Source organism: Plutella xylostella, chromosome 24, assembly GCF_932276165.1.
Source record: "Plutella xylostella chromosome 24, ilPluXylo3.1, whole genome shotgun sequence".
Classification (NCBI taxonomy): Eukaryota; Metazoa; Arthropoda; class Insecta; order Lepidoptera; family Plutellidae; genus Plutella; species Plutella xylostella.
This window is the reverse complement of record NC_064004.1, coordinates 4047108-4067609: the sequence shown is the minus strand read 5'-3', so window position 1 is coordinate 4067609 and position 20502 is coordinate 4047108. Positions and strand designations below refer to the sequence as shown.

The 20502-nt window shown below is 38.4% G+C and overlaps 1 protein-coding gene across 1 annotated transcript; it reads left to right on the top strand.

Annotated features, from left to right (window-relative positions):
• The first annotated feature begins 399 nt into the window (after positions 1 to 399).
• On the top strand, positions 400 to 20176 carry LOC105383624 (protein neuralized). Its single transcript, XM_038110672.2, has 4 exons — positions 400 to 1691; positions 15440 to 15612; positions 15928 to 17052; positions 17214 to 20176. Exons 1-4 carry the CDS (start codon positions 1481 to 1483, stop codon positions 17709 to 17711), a joined length of 2007 nt encoding a protein of 668 aa, XP_037966600.2. The 5' UTR covers positions 400 to 1480; the 3' UTR covers positions 17712 to 20176.
• Positions 20177 to 20502: the final 326 nt, after the last annotated feature.

The window sequence follows — 20502 nt, the reverse complement described above, 5'->3', positions numbered from 1 at the left end:
ATAACTATACCTAATTTATGACGTGAAGTTTTATTCCAAGTATAGTTTGCTTATTTATTTATTTATTTATGCTTTTATTGCACAATTTACAAAAGTAGTTGTACAATGAGGTGGACTTAATGCTAAGACTTATCTCGTCATAACTCTTTGAAAGAATGAATAGGCGGTTTGTTAGTTTGACAAGGTACAAAAGTGCATTCCCGACCAACTTCAGACCCTCTATTACGGATAAAAAAAAAGGATAAAATGAAAAAAGTTTACGTTTTCTCCTGTCATCTGCATAACTACATTATCTGTCAAAAGTTTCACGATAGTTCCTATTAGAGGCGCCAGAGTATGCGAGAAAACGTAAACTATTATAGTTTTCGACAAACTATCAAACCTGTACTGGACTATAACTTCCAAGTTAGAAGTATTAGAGGTGTGTAGATTTTTCTCATCACCACCGGAAGTTATAAGGCAGGACTTTGTAAACATTTAGTTAGAGCCTCTATCGTAGAGAACCGGTACGAGAATCCAATCTTCATGGAATGTGAGCAATCTGTGTGATTTTCTTGCAAAGTTGGTATGACGGTGAATAAGCTACGCAGAGCCGCTTGGTCTTAGAAAAAAAAACCTATGTAGTTATTTGGACGATCTTTTCGTGTTGGTGACAAATACTAGAGCTTATAACATTTCCCTTCACCTTCTGTGGATTGATTGGTAGAAAAAGCTTGAAGCATTAAGTTCATCCTTTTTAAACTTATGTTCTTATTTATATGTTAGTGCAAAAAATATCAAATTAATAGAGCTGCAATATAGTTTGTGACCGTGGCGATGGTTATTGGTGATTGATGAGTTAGATGACTTAAAACTTGTATCTTTGACCTTTCCATCGGGAGCAATTGTCCACTAACCTTTGCAAGTAACTTGTGCCCCCACATTACTGTCCAGCTGTACCTAGCAGGTCACTAAGGCATTTGTGCTAAATATTGTTGCTAATTACACGGCCACTGCAATTAGACGGGTAATAGCTTACCGTGACCAGTTGGCGGATCACTCAGCTATTTCTCAATTAACCATTCTTTGTCCTCTTCAGCTTCATCTGCTGAAATAAAAAGAAAACTCACCCCATGTTGACATTCCCCCTCTATGGAACTGCAGCTGTCTCTATTCTATTCCATATGAGCGAAAGAGAGGTGGAGATAAGCTGCGTTTTGAGTCACGCATGCGCACTGAAGCGATGATCCGACGGCGCGCGTGAAAACACAGTCATTCCGCGGTTAGGGCCCAACGCGAGCGGACGTGCTCGTCGCTACACCGTCCACACACTCGTGAAGTGCATCGCTCGTGACAATCCCCGATCGTGAACGTTCGAAACCCTTTGTTTTATAAATATAAACACACAAATCGTGAGTGAGTGCTGTCGTTACAAAGTGACGGCGTTGACATGAAATAAGACTTTGAGGACTAAAGTTTTTTTTCTATTAAATCGGCATTGATGATGGGTGTAAATAGTTGCGTTAGCGTGCGCGCGCGGGGTCCATGCCACTGCCCGGCGTGCCCGCGGGGCTCGGGCCACGGCCTGCAGCTGCCGCCGCAGACGCTGGTGCTACCCCCCCTGGCCCTGGAGCCGGAGCCCAGCCCGGTGAAGGACAAGAAGGGCTCCAAGATGAAGGTGTTGAAGAAGATCAAGAAGAAAATGGGTCTCGGTGAGTAGTTTTGACTGTGACCCCAAATGTTTCCTAAACCAATCTTGAGTATTTTTTACTGTTGTCACCTTTTATAATCTATACTACAACATAGATGATCGTAGTTTCTCACCATCACTAGTAAAAAACATAATAAACACAACTAACAATAATAAAGCTTTCCGCGTAACGGTTTTTCTCCCCTATCTACCCTCATTTGTTGGAATCGCGCCGCATAATATAATCGCCTGTGCCGCGATTGCAACACGTTTGAAAGCCAACCGTGGCGTAGTTTTTTTTTATTGTTATTAAGCTACTGGCCGGCTAAGTGTTAATTAGCAAGGAGGATATGACCAGGTCAATCTAATTCAGCCTGTTTGATGACCATCTGCTCGTAATACCTTGTTTTGTGGTGGCAGCTGCTCGTTATGGTTATGACATTTTGCACCTTGTTTTTCGATTATTGAATTTGGAATGATTTTAAATATAATTTGTCTTTTAATTGCGTGTTTAATGAAGGCCATTGTTTTCTTTATTTGGTTGATCAGGCGACAAATGCATCCCATTCTGCCATGCATTTTCTTAACTTGTCCTACGTAATGTCTAAACCTCATCCTTAACCATCTAACCATTTCTAAAGGTCTTCCTACTATCCTACTTCAAAAGCGTCAGTGTCAATTGTCTATGCTTCCTTTTTATAACAACACTTAGCACTTACCGTCGGTAATTTTTCTCGTTTCATACACATGCATACACTAGCATAGTAATGGAGCAAAATTATGGTCCTTCATTCATTTCTGCTCACAATTTGAGATGTTTGTGGGCAGCTGTCGAACGCACCTTGTCTATTTCACGTCCACTTATAAAAGTTGTACGCTGTTTATAGGCTTTACAGGAATTATTATAAAGGCGGCAGATGTGTCGATTCTCAACTTAACAGTGTAATGTCCTGAATTTTTAATAACTATCGATGTTTATGGCTGTCGTTTATTTCATAAAAACGGTGTCCTTTCTAAATTCATTCATTTCTGAAATTGTATTTTTATATAAATTTGTGGTTTTAAATTGATTTGGCAGATAATGGACACTACCTTTTGTTCTTAAAACCCATTGTGATGACACATCTGTGCCAAGCCAAATTCCTTAAAAAGCTGATGCCTCACTAAATAATGTCTTGTACTTACAAGTCGAAGATTATGTAAGACAAAGCATTTTTGTTTAAGCATAAAAGTAATTCTTACAGTTGCACTGCCACATGTTACAAGATTTCAAACAAAAGGTTAATTTCAAAAGTAACCATAAACAATGATCCGGCATCTGGCGTTGGCAATAACCTGAACCTGCGAAGTTCCACGTATTGGTAATATTTTAAGCATCTGGCATTTTGGGAGCATTTCCTTTGCTCCTCAAAAACTACAACTTCCCAGGTTGGAATAGGGGTTTAGGGTGCCGGAACATCTGGCTCGTCTTTTGTTCGCATCGCAATTTGAATTTGGAACTTCCGGATTTTATTTTCTGTAATTTCTTGTTGGCCAGTAACGATGTCTTTTGTTTTAATTGTGGAAAAAGATCGTCTATGTTTTTTTGGATTCGATGAATCTAAAGACTTGATGTTTTATGATAATTTGAACCGACCTTTTCTTTAGTTTAAAAGCGTGATTTAGGGGTCGTGACTGGCTGATTGTCAGGCATCGTGTGATGCGTGCTGCGTGTGTACAATATCGGCGATCCTGATTGCACCTCTTGCAGTTGCAGTTTAACCTTTACGGAGCACAAATTAGGAACTTTGCAAATCTTACGCTTTTATAGTCTTTCTTTGTTGCCTGTTAAATCATTCCCTTTGTCCTTAATTCGTTATGCGTATTCATTATCATCGATAGGCTTTGCAATCTCATTATCAAAGCATTCTACTGTCATTTTGAATGTTATAACTACTAATCGGTGTAATTAGATAGTAAGTTTAATACCTTCTCTCATGTTATTAAAGAGGTGTTTAGTTTCAATGGCGGTCTGTTGTGATTATGACTTAATTGGTGTGTCATTTGTGATGACTTCCTTTTGTTGTAATACTCGTATTATTCATAATTATAATATTAATATTATTAAACTATTCGTAGTAATTATGTATTAATGTAATCAACTCTTAGCAAAATACATAATATGAAAACTTTATGCCTAGTTTACATTATTAGAACGTTTTGCGAAGAAGAACTTGCACTTATAATCGAAGCAGTAACGTTTTTGGATTGTTTTTTTTATGTTAGAGGATGAGGATGGCACACTTCATTCAGACTAAGGCCGTTTTAGAAAAAAAACCTACCACAAAAGAACAGATGTGCAAAGACCTTTAGCAGCTGACTGCCACAATAGTTCTCAATTTTCAGGGTTGGCACTTTTAGTATCAATTTTTAAACCTTGTTTTTTCTATGTATTTTTTTTATGTATAGATTTTTATTATGTATTTTTCTACAGATTTTAGGGTTTTACACGTTTTGATGACCTTTATAAATTAATCATTAGATTTTTACGTATCCTTTACATGAAAGCAGATAGGTAACTTAATACGTAATACTATGTCTGCTAAACACAACCATCAGTAACTCATTTTCATACCATTACCACTGAAATAACTGATTCTAAATAGGTACTTAAACCTGCAAAACATTTAAGTAAAATAAAATTTCCACCTTTTGCACAACCCTAACATTAGGTAGAAACTTCTTAGGCGCACGCCTCCTGTCCCGTTGTGGAACAGCTGACATTTAACAACAAGACAGACAGAGACAACAATACACTTCTCCCTACGAGTGAAAGAGAGGGAACAAGGACATCTGTTTGTCCTGATAAGGGAATAATGCTACCGGTGGTTGAGACAGAAATATCACTGATAATGCAGGTATGAGGGGGATAGTGTTGCCAACTACCACCGAAGGTGTGTATAGAAAGCAACTAGTGATTCTGTAGTTATGACCTGTAAACTTACAGCTTGGCCAGTCAAAGTAGAGAAAATAAAATTACGAAATTGCAAATTTCACAATGACTGTCATTGGCTGAGTTACCTGGTAAAAGATAATGTAAAAATTACATACAACTTGATTATCTCTATTAAATACATTTACTAGACTAAGTATTTGTACCGAAAAGTATCTGGGAAAAGTTATAGCTACAAGTTTAAAAAATAATAGCTGTCCGACATTAAAAAATGGTAGATCAAAGTCTTTAAAGTTGCTAAGTTGGCAACACTGGAAGGGGATGGAAGATCGTGTATGGCGTAACATCTGTCCTTTGTAAGTGATAGGAAGCAAGGATCAAGCGAGATGCAAGATAGTAACTTTCAAGTGTTAGAAAGAGATGAGCATATTGCGAAAGGTGGTAAGTTCCATGGGAACAGTGGACAGCTGAGTTTGAAGGTTTTTTTTTCAATCTAAATTGATACGGTCCATCTGCCTGTAATTTATTTGTTCGATACCAGCATCTGAAGACGTAAAATTTGAAATTTACGAAAGATGCGGGTTTTATAAAGAAGTAAAAAAAAATAAAGATAAAATACTGTTTATACACAAACAGAAACATAAACATAGACAAGAAAATAAATAGTACAATCGGCGGCCTTATTCCTAAAAGTAATCTCTTCCAGACAACCACAATGAAAGGAAAACGATAGTAAGTATAAAGAAAGGGGAGTAAGAATAATTTAAGAAATAAAATCATAAACTTATACCCATTTGTCAATGCGGAAAAGGTGCACAATATGTCTGTTACCTATTTTAACGAGCAAGTCCTACCTTCTAAACCCTTAAAAAAAGTAAATTCCAAATTTAAATCGTGGTTTTCGTTGAGAATCACTCTCGAGACGCTAATGATCGTGAGAACTGAATGCGGAATGCCTTGCTCGGATCCATTCGGATTTCGAATGTATATAGGGCTTCTAACTAAAGATTTAGGTATTCATAATTCTATAACCGGCCAGCGTGTTTGTGATATCTCGATATTTTTGACCATAGATACCTAATTAGAGAACAAAAAACATGTCCATAGATATGATAGAAATGTTCACAGTTGTTATTATTCTAATTCTAATAAGCGGCATTCAACGAAATTGAATCAATATTCAAACAGTTAGTTTGGTTTATAAACAAAGAAGACATGTACATGTATCTCTAGAACTCTCTACCGGTAAGGGTGTATTAATAAATAGCCCGTATTACAAGGTGTTAAAGGGTACATTTGAAGCGAAGGCAGTATCATCTATTATGGAGGTGCGAGAGCGAGAGGTCAAAAGGTCGTGGGACCGAAAGGAGATTCACGCAATCATGCCTTCTTTGTCTATTACGACTATTACATGTTCTAATAAAGCTTTGCCGTTTGGTCCTTATTCCGAGAAATTTTACCTTATAATAAACAGATAAGTAGGTACTTAATCAAATTTTGGTAAAGAAAAGGTTCGTACTTTAAAAAGTAGTACAAAGTTAAAATAAGATTAAAAAAAGCTCGCTCGACGCTGAGTAATCCGATTAATTCGAATCACGAGCGGCGTGGAAGCGTCTAATGATCTACAGCGACGCGATCTATAAAGATCTATAGATCCCGACGTGACTGTGCGCAGTGAGAAAAATTCGGGGTTTCTAGCTCACCAAAGAGATTACGACCTCACAAAAAAAGTTAAAACTTTGAAATCATTGTTCCGTTCCAAAAACAATCACTTTTCTAAGCATTCAGGCTTAACTTTTTTTAAACAAAGAAGGTAAATTGTAAAGGTTGCCAGCATCTGTAGGCCACATGTTTAACTCCAACCCTTTTCTTCCAATTTTGAAATTATTTCTGCCGAAATTTTCGCGTGAGAACGTTAGCTAAATTACATACTCTGTGTCTCTGTGAATCAGACATTGATATTGTATTCCTTGCAAGGTGGTTGCTATGGCTTCCGGCATATCCATAAATGTACTTACGCACCTGTATCGTCTAACAATCGAGTAATAGTGATTTTAAACATGTCCGGATGGGTTCCTGTCAATTTTTTTGTTACTTTCACAAGTGAATTTTGAAAAGCAGAGTGAATTGAAATAATTATGAACTTTAAAACTATGTTGTTTTTATAAGGAAAGAGGCGTATAAAACGTTGATAGATATATAACTATAAAATATAGTTACCTATGATACAGGTAATAATATTATGTTTAATGGTCATCATGATTAAGTACTGACAATTTGAAGTCAGCAACATAAAATTGATCAAGCCGCTAGTCGCTAGAATCGATCTAGTATCGCGTCGATACTCGAAAGCATCGAATGACAACCGTTGCATCAACCGAAAGGTGAGGTTCCCACGATCACCGTGAGAAAACAACCGAGCGACAGAGACAAAACACGAGACAACATTACGACACAGTGCGTCGGAACAAGACGGAAGATACGACTTTTAATTTACAAGACCGAGAAAGCTATAGCATTTTTCGGAGCTCATACTCGATGTAAACAAAACCACGTGACAGTTAATTTTGGATGCTGCACGCTGGAGGCACAAAATGAATTTTAATGACAATATATTTGGATAACGCCATGTTCCGTTTCACAGAAATTTATGAACAGATTTTTAACGGCGTCGACAACACAAATATTTCCCACATTTCTGGGGTTCAAAACTTCAAACTTAATCTACAGCTCAATCTTATCTGAAGCGTTCTAACGTCAATGAACTCTGAAATTTAGGTGTGACATCTGATTCCACGGTGTTGTAAAAAGTTTTAATATAGTGTCAAACCCAGACGGCTAGGTGACGAAAAAAAGCAGAAACAGTGGCTTAATGTTAAAACGATTCGTGTACCTTCCCACGGCTTTAATCACTTTGAACAAAAAAAATAGCAACACTGAAATACTTAGCTTGTCACAATAAGACAGGACACAAGAAAAGAGTAATTGAAAAATAAAACTCCCACCGTTGGCCGCATAGACACAGGGCCATTGATTATGCTTTTTAAAAAAGTAAAAACAAAAATAGCGCCCAATATGGCAGATTAATAAAAAGTGCAAAAGTGACAACGACAATTACACGTCGCCGATATCGTGGGAAACGGGATGTGGACCGTTAACTGAAGGCCTAACTATAAGCTTGAAAATAGCCTGCTATTCTAGTTTACCGTTCTGTTTGTGTCTATTTTTGTTTCGGCAAATTTATGACCGGCGTTAGCCCTTAGGGCCTACAGGTTTTTCTAGATTTAGGTGCGCTGCTTTTTTTGTTGTTCTATTCACACAGTTAATGTTCACCATATCTTGATAGATGCTATCTGCTAACGGGTATGCATCAAAATTTACGAACTTCCTCTTAAGGAAATATCTATCTAGCCACAGTATTTGAAGTTGTTAAATGGAATCTTAAAACAGCATTATAGCAGCATGTCGCCCTCTTAATTGCCAGGTCTCATGGTCTTTGGATTATGATTCGCCGTAAGTCAACAAGTAGGTGAGGTAAACACCGTGAGAACCTATCGATTGCTGTATTGCTAGTAGGCTGTAAGGTCCGTGTCCTTGCCTCGATTGAATGAAGCTTTTTTTCTTCGATTCCCGCTCTTAATACCTGATTATTAACTGTACAGCAGTGTCTTTTGCGATTGTTGATTGTAACTGTTCTTAAGTTGTTTATAAATTAAGTTGTTCCTGTCGTCTGACCATTATGGTTTGTTAATTGATGGCGTTGATGTTTCCACTTTTATTTACTAACACAAGTATACGTTTGGATAATTCAATTACGCCTCTGCCAATTGCTCACGGAATTACTAACTGGTGTGTTATTTTTTCTAATTTTGTTACACCGCGGGAGAGGAGAGCTTGCCACCGCATCGTCGGGTCTTTCCCACGACATCAAACCAACTTGTACCTCATCCATCCCTTCCAATCTCAACTCTTTCAAGACCACATTAAGGACCACTTTAAGCGTGTTCATTATAAGTGGGCACAAGTATACATGTTCTATACTTCTATAGGGTCATCGCTGATATAAAAGTTTCGTATGATTTAATGATTATAGTCATTTGTTCGGTGGCTCTTAATGAGCCCGTCACGTTTCTAAGCTATCGGCCATATTGGATTTCATGCTTTTTAACGGCTGTTACGCGCAAAGGTATTTCGACATTGTGCCTTAGTACAATTAATTTTAGAGGTACCAACCATTCAATTTTGTTCCATGTTAAACTTCGGTTTACGGTATAAGTATTGAATCCTCAATACATATTCCCGGAACGATCAACAAGCTTCTGCGCAAAAAAAACCCTTTATGATAAAGATAATCGCAAGCCGCAACACAACGGATGTGTGTTTCGATGTACAAGTATTATCTGTAATAATGAGTTAAAATTGTAGGTTTAGGTTAACGTTATCGCTTATCATTAATAAACATCAAGTTTGAATGAAAATATTTGAGATCATCTACCTATTTGAGGATGAATTTGAGTCTTTGCTCTCTACTTAAACAGTTAGTTAGCTAGTTATTATGACTAATCAATAATTGTAAACTATCGGTTGTAAGCACATAACTACAAGATATGTAGGTTTATGGTATCTCGAAACAGCCTGATCAGTTTTTTTTTGTAAAATAAAAAGGCAACGCTTTCAATGTCAGTAACCAGATCTGTATAATCCAGATCACTGGGGGAAGTGAGAATGTGTTTGTTTACACCGAGAACCGCAACAACGGATGCGGCACCGGACGGATGTCCCGATACGTAATGATATCCGATGAGAAAGTACCAGAGGAGTTAGAGATATCAGCACATAACCATCTAAACTTGGCAGTATCGCCTTGTTTAGGTGGCTGTTTGGACGCAACCTTTGCCTGCTACTTTCTTTTTAATTTCAACTTTTTAATCCGCAGCGTCGTAAAAGGTCATGCATCATGCAGCCAACATAAATAACAGTAATCTTGTCGCTTAAAATATTATGCAAGGAGATTTGAACTAAACCACAAGCAACACATGGCGGCATTCTCATTTCTGTCCTACGCTACATTTACACCCCCACAATGCCGCAAGAAGCAAAAGTATAAAAGAATACTCTTATCCCCGTGGGCCAAAGCCATCTGGTGACAGAAAACAACATTTGGGCGATGGAATTAGACACATTGCTCTCTATGGTCCTCCCCCGCATTTCTTGTATAAATTGCGCTCTAAAAATAAACTGGCTGTATGGAGTCAACCTTTGCACTGAAAAAGTAATAGGCTGTTTGTTTTTAGGATTATTACCTCTATTGTTTTTTTTTTTCACAAAATAGAGATGCTCAGTTATACAAAGTTCATATTTTAGACTCCCAAACCGCATTTTGAATATACTAGAATTTTCGACTAGAATAGGAGAATAATGTAGCTTATTCTAGAAACAAGGACGTTTGAATCCTTCAAATGGCCGCGCTAACTTACGGATCAGTTCAAAACCTCGTAATACGATTGTAATATCGGCTGTAAGGACAGGTGAGGCAACACACAACGTTACGCTGACTGATCTTTTAGAGCGGCGCACACTCCACAAAACAATGGAAATTATCCTCTAAGTGGAAGAGGTAAAGCTGAATTTCGAGGTTACAGGAGCGGTTGAGGGAGTCACGCTTCGCTAAGCTTGCCATCTCGTTGCGATCTGTGCATCGACGGCGCGTGTGCTTGTGAAAGTATGTTTCTAACGATTGTGTGTTTTGAACGTGTCCTTAAAGAAATAACCTCAAAATTTTATTGTTTTTTTCCACCCCAATTGGCCTTTAAATCTATGTCAGGCACGTAAAATAAATAATCTATCTAAAGATATGCTACATCTAGAAGCAATTCCATCCGAAACTGGCTGAAAAAATTGAAAGTAGATTTAACAGCTTAGGCACTCTAATTTTAAAACCACTTCACTTCTAAAGTTAAGTTCAGAAACGTTCGCCCCTCGTTTTGAACGAGTCTCCCCGCAGCCCCAGCAATGCTCTTATTGTCACATCATGAGTATCTACTCTCGAAATAGTCCAGTCTTTGTGTCTTTCCTTTCTAACAAGCATTCTTTGTTTGACGTGTACACTTTTAGTTGGCTGCAATGTTATTTCATTTGCTAAGAGCTGTTTCTGAACGTTTAACACCCATTACGATCGAAAAGAAATAAAAAAACAAAACGTGCTAAAACTATTTAAAACAATAAAATAAATGATTATGTTTATAGCATAGTTTTGGTAATCCAAAAAGTATGGAGCGTGCCGTTTAAAAAATAATGGTTAAAGTCTATGGTTATTTTTTCTTTTTATCGCTGTAGCGAGTCCGTCACGGTTTTTGAACGGTCAATGGCCGAATAGCAACCGTTCCTAGCTTTTCTGCTGGTTTTCTTGTACTTAGAATTATTACAACCACTGAGTTTATCAATTTAAATCTTTCAACCTTCCAGCAATAATTTGGTTCACAAGTTTTCATATCAGATTCGACATAACCACTAATATCTGGGTCATTCAAATCCCTAATAACCTAAAAACTCCTTAGAGCGAAAAATAGCCCTACATTTAGTGCGCCATCTGTGGCCCTATTAAGAATAAATCGAGTTGGACCCCGGGGGAAATGAGGGGCGTAAGATCCATGGGGCGAACTTCTTTCTACCCCGCTTTTAATCAAACTCTATCGCCTCTTTGGTTGCTCGCAAAATTTGACCAACTTTTGGAACTGCAGAAATAAGAATCTTGTTCATTTTTAACAAGATTGAGCTTAAGTTTTATTGATATCGTGTGGGTGAGTCATAATCTGGATATAAAATGTTATTGGTCCGAAATGGTGCGTAAAAAATGCACACATTACTTTTAAAACACCTTCTGCAAGTAGTTTATGTTCGCTTAACATGACGTGTTTCCGAAATATTGGAATTACAAAATGGTGGCATGCAAGAAATTTGTTTATTGCGTCAAATCACAGCTCTCTTTCTGGCTATTGTGAAGCGTAAGTTTACAAAATATAGGCACGTGCGCGTTGGGATTAAACCCAAGTGTTGCGTGCCTATGACGTGGGTTCCATCCATACAAATATCTCCGGGGTCTTCTAAAATTTTTGCTACAGAAATCATATTTCATACAATGTTCTCTTTAATACTGCTCGAAAATAGTTTGCTGTATTTTATCTATTTATTTATTTATTCTTTTATTGCACAATTTACAAAAGTAGATGTACAATGTATCGATATACCTACTTGGAAAGTTGGCTAAACCTATCGAGGGCATTGAACAAAAGGCATTTTATTAGCAGGAGGGGTCGCCATCCCTTGAGATACGCCACACATTAACGCAGATGTAATATGATTCCCTATCGCGGGGGTGGGCTGTTCATTGTCTACGTATTAAAGAGGTTTATTCTTGTCATCTTATAGATACCTAATCGAATAAATGTTACAAATAGATTCATCATTTGTTTCGTCCGTAAGATGTTTTAGTCGTTATAAGAGCTTTGGTATACAGAGGTTCTTGAATTCTTCCATCTTTCTAAAGGTCCCAAACTTGGCTTGTATCAGGGTTTCGTTGCACAACCCCGAAATCAGGTTATTGAGACAGCAGCCGATATGCAGGCTGCTCAGAGCATCTATCACGGTGCAATATATGATGTTCTAGGTCTATTACGAGATCTAGACCAGGTTTTGCGTCACACGTCTAAAGTTAGTGCGTGTTGCACCAGGAAGAGTGCCTTTGACGTCAACAGTGACATTTAACTTCTGAGAACAGTGTGTTTGACATTGTTTTGTGTTTTAAAACGTAGAGGTATTAGCGGCGCTGGCTGTTTGATGTTCGACTCTGCGTTGGAATTAGAAGCGATGTGTCAATAGATGTTTTATATTTGTTGGTGCACAGTAATTTAAGTGCATTGCAACTTGCTAAGTGTGCAGATAATTCCAGTAACCCTCCAGTCTTGGAAGAGGCCTATATCCTGCTGTGGTATATTTACGGGCAGTTCGATCTAGTGTATTGAGTTTAACTTGATGCATATGTTTTGCTAATGGAATGGTTTTCCATGATTTAGCTACGCTACAATGATTGAAAGTTAATTAGAAATAGACATAAAGAAAAGTTATCAGAAAAACATTACTAGCATATGCAATAATTCACTTACAGCAAAATGAACAAACACAGCAAGAAAAGACTTCGTAACGCGCTGTAAACAAAGACGTGTACGGCGATTGGTGGAGATTCGACCAATCAGAGGCTTGTGAGGAGATGCGCACTGTTGCGCCGGCGCATCCTGCCTTTCGTTTTTCAAAATTGGAAATCTGATATTTATGGTTAATTACGGGAGGGTGCTTAGTGTCTAGTAACACTATAGATAAATAGTTGAACCGTGACTGTAACTTCCTTTGCACAATTATTTTTACTTTTTTTGAATCATCGTACTTTACTGTATAAATGATTAACCTCTGGTTACATTATACCTACCTTATCCAGTTGAGATATATACCTATAACATTATAAAATTATAATGTCGCTTATATATCTGGATTTTAGACAAGCCACTCCAGCCAGCTGGTCTGATATGATAGAAAAAGTAAACGGAGGGTGGTGGCCATTTTGAATTTCCGAGGGGATATGACATCCGGCGGAAGCGATTGTTCAAGATCTTATTTTTCGATCGATTTCGTGGTTCGGGGATGAAATTTGAGATTTTATTGTATTCTTATACTTTCTCTTCTGAACCAAATGCTTTAATAGAATTTTTAAACTAACGTACAAGTTTACTAGACAAGAAGTAAGTATATCATCCAAATATAGACCCAAACAAACCGTCAGAAACACGCGCCTAACACGTGGCAACATTTAATAACCAGTGAAGTAAAAATAGCAACACTCAACACCATAATAAATACACCGAAATTAGGACATACAGACACGCATTCAACATTAACCACTGCATAATAGGCATTCCACAGAACTGTATGACGAAAGTCCCTTACTGTAAGGTTTAATACTTATAACAGCAAGTTGATGTAAAATAAACCATAAGTTTACGTGCACACAAACTGCATTTGAATATAAAAATCACCCCTCGGTTTTAGTGTTAAGGGTAGTATGCAAAATTATAGTAACTATGAGAGAGGGCTGACAAATGATAGATACGTTTAGGAATTCGCATTGAAGGGAAGTTTTTGAATGTTTTAATTCTGGCTTCGGTATGTTGAAATGTGATTGGTTGATGTATTTTAGGCTCTATTAAATTCTGAATTAGTTACAGGAAAGTATGAATAAGTATCTTAATCACATTACAGCTACATTTTCCCGACAATGATATCTTTTTAAATCTTTGAAAAGGAATCTTATTAAAATCCGACCAATTCAAATTTGGAATCTGAAGCGGTAAAACGTCACTTCCGCACTCCCCCCGTATATCCGAAGTCATTAAGCACGCTCGATTATAATGTAATGGCGGAAGTGGAAAAAAAGTTGAGCACGTGTTCTATGGTCTATGGTCCTTGTATAGGGGTGTTCCCCTTCAGTGAAGTCTTCTTGTGCAAGTCTTAGGTTACATCATAATAATAACATGGTTCTATGACCGCCTGGTAGCGTCGCCTCTACGCGTCGAGTAAAAATACCTAGAAAATGTAATAATTCGCAACTTTTACTTAGGAGTGGTATTTTTAACAACAGAACATTCTGTTTTCTGTTATATTATTTTTTAAAATAAAAGAAACCTCATTCATATGTTAACGCGTTCAACTGTTTTGCGGTGCGACCACAGACAATGCAGATAAAGACGGCCACACTCGTTAGCGGTTAGCTTTAACCAAAGAGGTTGTTACTCGTTTCACTTGCCATTTATAAAACTATTCGTACTTCATCAATGTAGAAAATGTCAAAGGAAAGTGCAGTAAATGAATTTTGAAACATTTATAATTAAAATTCAGTAAGAATAGCAGCGCAAGCGCAAGCTGCGCGCGCATCTGCCCGGCAGGTGGCCGCCATCTTGTAAGGGGGCGAAGGAATACCGCCGAAATACATAAGGGGAGTGCATTACAATGGATTTTAGTATTGCCCCCACGTCTTGCTAGCGGTTTTGGCTATGTAAATGGATGATGTTATGAAAGATATTTTGCGATTTAAATAGGTTTTTACTTAAGAAATTTATATGGCAAATAACGTTAACTATTCTGTGTCCAACGATTCTTACATTAACTTTATGAATTTATAACTACTCAATTTTCAGTAATTATCTATAGAGGGTTCAAATTATTATTATTATTTCGCATTTGTATCCTCACTTTTCCTACTCACTTAACTGCCTCTGTGGTCTAGTGGTAGAAGCTTCGCTTCATGACCCAGAGGTCCCGGGTTCGATTCCCGGGTGGGACCATCAATTTGTGTTTCTAAATTGTGGTTCTAAGTTTGGTTAGGACATAGAAGGCTGATCACCTGATGTCCGAAACAGTGAAACGATCCATGCTGTCGGATGGGCATGTAAAGCAGTCGGTCCTGCGCCTAGCTCTCTCCAGTCGTGTCGGTCAATCCGTCCCATTGGGTTATGAGAGTGATGGAACAGAGAGTGCTCCTGTTTACTGCGCACACACTTGGGCACTATAATCTACTCCTGCGTAGATGGCTGATCTCAAATGAGATTGGCCGCCGTGGTCGAAATTCGGCTAGGAGGACATTATTATTATTTCCTACTCAATTTCGTTTCGACAAACGAGCTTCGACTGCATGGAGTTGTTTATTCGACGTAAAATTTTACAATTATTTGTCGATAGCCATAATATTATTCTACAACTGCATCTAACAGTCCCATCTCCTTTGCCCACAGCGCCCAGGACCTCCTGCACCGGAGGCACCCCGAACAACCTGCCGCCGCTGGGCTTCCACCGCGTGCACGGCGAGAACGTCAGGGTCTCCCGAGACGGCTCCACGGCGCGGAGGGTCGAGAGCTTCTGCAAGGGAGTGGCGTTCAGCGCTCGGCCTGTTAGGGTCAATGAGAAGGTGGGTTGGGTTGTGGACTCTTTGCTTGGTAGCTTAAAAGGCATAGAGCAATAAGTATACTTAGGGCCGGTTTTTAAATCCATGATCAACTTTAACTTTAATTTTGAAAGTTTTTAACTAGTAGTTGCCATTTTAGATCAATAGTTGAGTTAACTACCGATCAAAAAACTAGCCCTTAGTAAGGAGGTTCGACATTTAATCATGAATAGTAACCCTGTAACCCTGTAGTAATTATCATGATCAAAGCTAGATCGGAACCATACCTAAAATTGACATTCAAAGATGAAAATAACAGTCACTGTCTGTTCTTTCCAGGTTTGCCTTCGCTTCGTCGAGATCTCCAACAACTGGAGCGGGGTTCTCCGATTCGGGTTCACTACCCACGACCCAGCGACCCTGTCGCACTGCCTGCCCAAATACGCTTGCCCAGACCTCACCAACAAACCAGGCAACTGGGCCAAAGCCCTCGGCGAGAGGTTCTGCGAAAAAGACAACATCCTGTACTACTACGTGAACTCTGCCGGGGATGTCCACTTCGGAATAAATGGGGAGGACAAAGGGGTGTTCTTTACGGGTGTGGACACGCGTAGCCCGTTATGGGCCTTAGTGGATGTGTACGGAAATTGTACAGCGATTCAGTTCGCTGATCCGAGAGCGCCGAACCAGATCCGACGATCCATCCCAGCTTTAGAAGACAGCGAGGAAAGATTAGCTGGAAGCATGCGGTCTTTGAGTATTGACGAAGCGCTGCCGCCGCCAAGGTTCCAAAGCCAAGCGGTGGTCCCGCTAACCCTGCACAGAACTAAAGGCAGAAACGTCCAGTTCATCAGCGATCGAGGAGTAGCAGCAAGGGTGGAGGCAGAATTCTGCCAAGGATACGTGTTCACGGCTCGCCCGATGAGGCCCGGACAGACTTTAGTCGTGCAAATTCTGGCCACAGAACCGGCTTACGCTGGCTCCTTAGCTATTGGCTTGACGTCCTGCGATCCGGCCACTTTGAGGCCCACTGACTTGCCTGATGATGCCGAGCAGTTGCTCGACAGACCTGAATACTGGGTGGTGAGGCGAGACGCAGCCAATGGGTTAAGACGAGGGGACGAACTAGCAGTGACATTGACGTTGGACGGAGAAGTGAGGGTCAGCAGAAATGGCTCGAACCCGATAACAGTAATGCACGTTGACCACACGCTAAGACTATGGGCGTTTGTGGATATCTACGGAGCGACACAGAAAGTCAGGATGCTCAGTTCTCAGCTACCGCAGCCGGCGCAGACGCCGCCGCCACAGCAGCAGTTGAGGGTGTTGACCAGCTCGGCCACGCCTATAACTACGGCGTCAGGAGGCACCGTATTGGTCGTCAGTCTGCCGCCGCAAAATGGCGGCCAGAACGGGGCCAATCACCAGCAAGCATTGACTTTGGCTAGCGCGCATTACATTGAGGTGAGTTTGTGATCTTTAACCTTCGTAAACCATGCCTTAAACATTGTGCAATCTTCAATCTTACTCAACCTCAAACTTTTTTTCCCATCAGCAAGCAGTATGCCAACAATCTTCTGTATACCACCGACAAAAATCTAACCGAAACCTTTCCATCTCTCCAGCCCATGCAGTCTCAATCGTCGCTCTGCCTGTCCAGCCTGCAGCCGCCAGCCCAACCCTCGTCCTCCTGTGCCATGCAGATGGCCTCCTACCAGCAAGCTCCGGTCCAGCGGCCCAGACTCGACGCCCAGTGTTCCTCCAGCCAAAACTCTCAGAACGAACAGAACAACCTACTCATACCAAACGGCCACCAGGAACCTCTACGCATCAGCAACGACAGAATCGCCAATGGATTACCTTCAAGCTCGCACGCGATAAATCTAGCATCCTCTTCCCATCATCAGCCGATTTACAGCGTTATTGGTGAACCAGTTGGTAATCTAACCGGTACGGAATGCACGATATGCTACGAGAATCCTATTGACAGTGTCCTGTATATGTGCGGGCATATGTGCATGTGTTATAGGTGTGCCGTGCAGCAGTGGCGGGGCAAGGGCGGTGGCCAGTGTCCTTTATGCAGAGCTACCATTAAAGATGTCATCCGTACTTACAAGTCTTGATTTCTTGATGAGGTTGTGCGTTGACCGTATTATGGGGTGTTAGTGTTGACCGCGTATTTAAATCGTATTGTTTTAGGTTGTAAGTGATGTTATTGTTGGTATGAGGTTTGTGGGGTTTCTGTTTGTATCGAGATGTAAGGTGAATAATATTGAGACTTTGTATTACCATCAAAATTATTAACCACTTTGAATGGGTGTTTAATACGGTATTTGACAGCCGTGTTTACAGCGTTCATAATGTGACTTAAAATTTTTATGGTAAGGCCCGGTGTCTTCTGGCAATTTATCATTTTACCTACATTTAGAAGTTAATCAAAACATGTTATAACTTCATAATGTATGAAAAACTGGTAGTGGTCGGAAAAACACAAAGTCTTATTCAATATTTTTCACTACACTAAACTATAAGTGGAAATGACAAATGAATAAGGTGGCTAGATCACTCTTTCCAGGTTTATATAGTGCGGGGAAGGCGTGTGTGAGCAAGATGAAAGACAATTTAATTTATGCCAAATAAACAAACATGACATCTGAAATATTGACTTTTGTAATAGTTTGACATTGATTTCGTTTAGTCCAATTTTGAAATTGAGCAAACATGTGACTTTATTGGAATGTAAGAAAATATACTATTGGAAAAGCGTAAAAGCATAATAATATATTATTTAGATTTAATATATGCCTGTAAATTTTAAACTGCTAAATGTAGGCGGTATAGTATTGGGATTTCAGTGGCATAAAAATACGTTTATGTTTAATTTAACGTAGATCAATAAGTACTTTACTATTTAATGTTATTTTGTATGAAAACATGCAGATTTTAGTTGTATTGGAGCTAATTTTGAGTGGAATAATTTCAAAGACAATGCATCTGATAATAATTAGAGTGACCATGTTCTAAAATTCTCCCCGAAAACGGGGAAAATTTTACAACATAATTTAGACTCATATTTTTGACTAAGACACATGTTTATAACACGGACTGCTTATGAATCGGTCCATAGTTGTATGAGGCTATGCTTAAACGTTTGTATATAACTGTAGGTAAGCTAGGTCTTCGCTTAAGGTTCCTCGTTACAAAACACATTTTAGTGATTTATAAAATAACGTCCATCCTCGACAATTTCGTGATATAAGAGTTGCATTTAATAATTTGAATCATATCATAATAATAATTTTCTACTTTTAATGTTGTCTGGTAATGCCGGCTCTGAAATGTCAGTTCCTATATTAGTGACGGTTTTCTTAGAATGTAATGATCGGAAATTTAGTTAAAAACGGCCGGTAGACTAGGGCTACTAAACCGAAGAAGAAAACTAAATTACTTGTATCTATAAGAAAATCGTTTTGAAATGTTTACAAAATAATGACAATAGTTTTTCACAAAAATACTTGTACTACATAAATTGAGTTTATTATGTAAACAGAAGAAGAAATATTATAATCCCCTTCATTATAGTTTCTTCAGCTATTACTTTTCAATATCTCTTTTTCCAAATCATTCCTGTTCGTATACTTTTGCTCAACTTTCCAATATCACCATTTTGTTTTAACTTTCTGACTTTGTATTAAACATTTTTACATATCGTTCTTTATAATTAGGAATCATTATAACTGTGTATAAACCATTCCTTTTTAATATGTTTAGTTCGTATAGTAAAATACCAATAGTTTTTGTATAAAAAACCAAAATTGACAGCCAGTTTTTCTCTAATTTAGCACATAGGTATTTATAGGTATACTCACATAACACTTAAATGTATAATTATTTATTACACCACATTTTCTCAAAACCAAAACATTGTGACCAGTTTTAATAATAAAAAACATATTTGTCAGTTACGATTAAATGAAGCCAAATCTAAACTAGATAGAATTTTAGGGTTATTTTGTAAATATGTAACGGAATAATCATGTTTTTACATGCAACACAAACTGTTTAGTTTAGTTAGCATCTTTATGAAATATTAACAAAGTTTGTTGATATTCATAGCACAATTTCTTGGAAAAGTCATCGTCTTAAACTTGCAAATATCAAATGGTTATAAAAACATGATTTTGTAACATTTTTTTATTAAGGTCAAGAATGTCACCGCTATGTAAAGACCAATTATGTGATAATTTCTCTTTTTTATTTAGTTTTTTTCGACCTTTATCTGTTTACGCTGAATTGAATACTACATTTTTTGTATTTGTTGCCCATTTATTTCGGTAGGGTATTTGTAATTATTTTGATGGCAACATTAAATTCCTATTTTCTTTTCATAGCTAGGGTTGTAACTGTATGTAAGCATTATTCTCTTCATAAATATATGTATACATTTATTTATCTGTAGTATACGTTTCAGCGTAAATAGAGGTGTTCTCTAGTCGATAGTTATTTATTATTTTATAAACGGCATACTTTGAAGAAGTTGGAATTTTTAGATTAAGTTTTCAAATAAAAAATGGTTATCAATCAAAAATGGATTTTAATTATGTAGGTACCTATTACCCATTTTGTAAGTTTATTATACTATTAACCAGCCTACGGAGCTAAGGGCCAACTATAACTTTATTACTTACCTACCATCATCACATGACCTCTGCAAGGTTGCAGGGAAGCAGTGGACCAGAGCGGCACAGGACCGGAAGAATTGGCGTACAAATAAGGAGGCCTATACCCAACAGTGGGCGATAGAAGGCTGATGATGATGATGATGACTTACCTACCTACGGTACTGCCCGTCTATATAGTAGTTTTGCCATTTTTGAAAACTATAAAAGTTTACGTTTTCTTCTGTCATCTGCA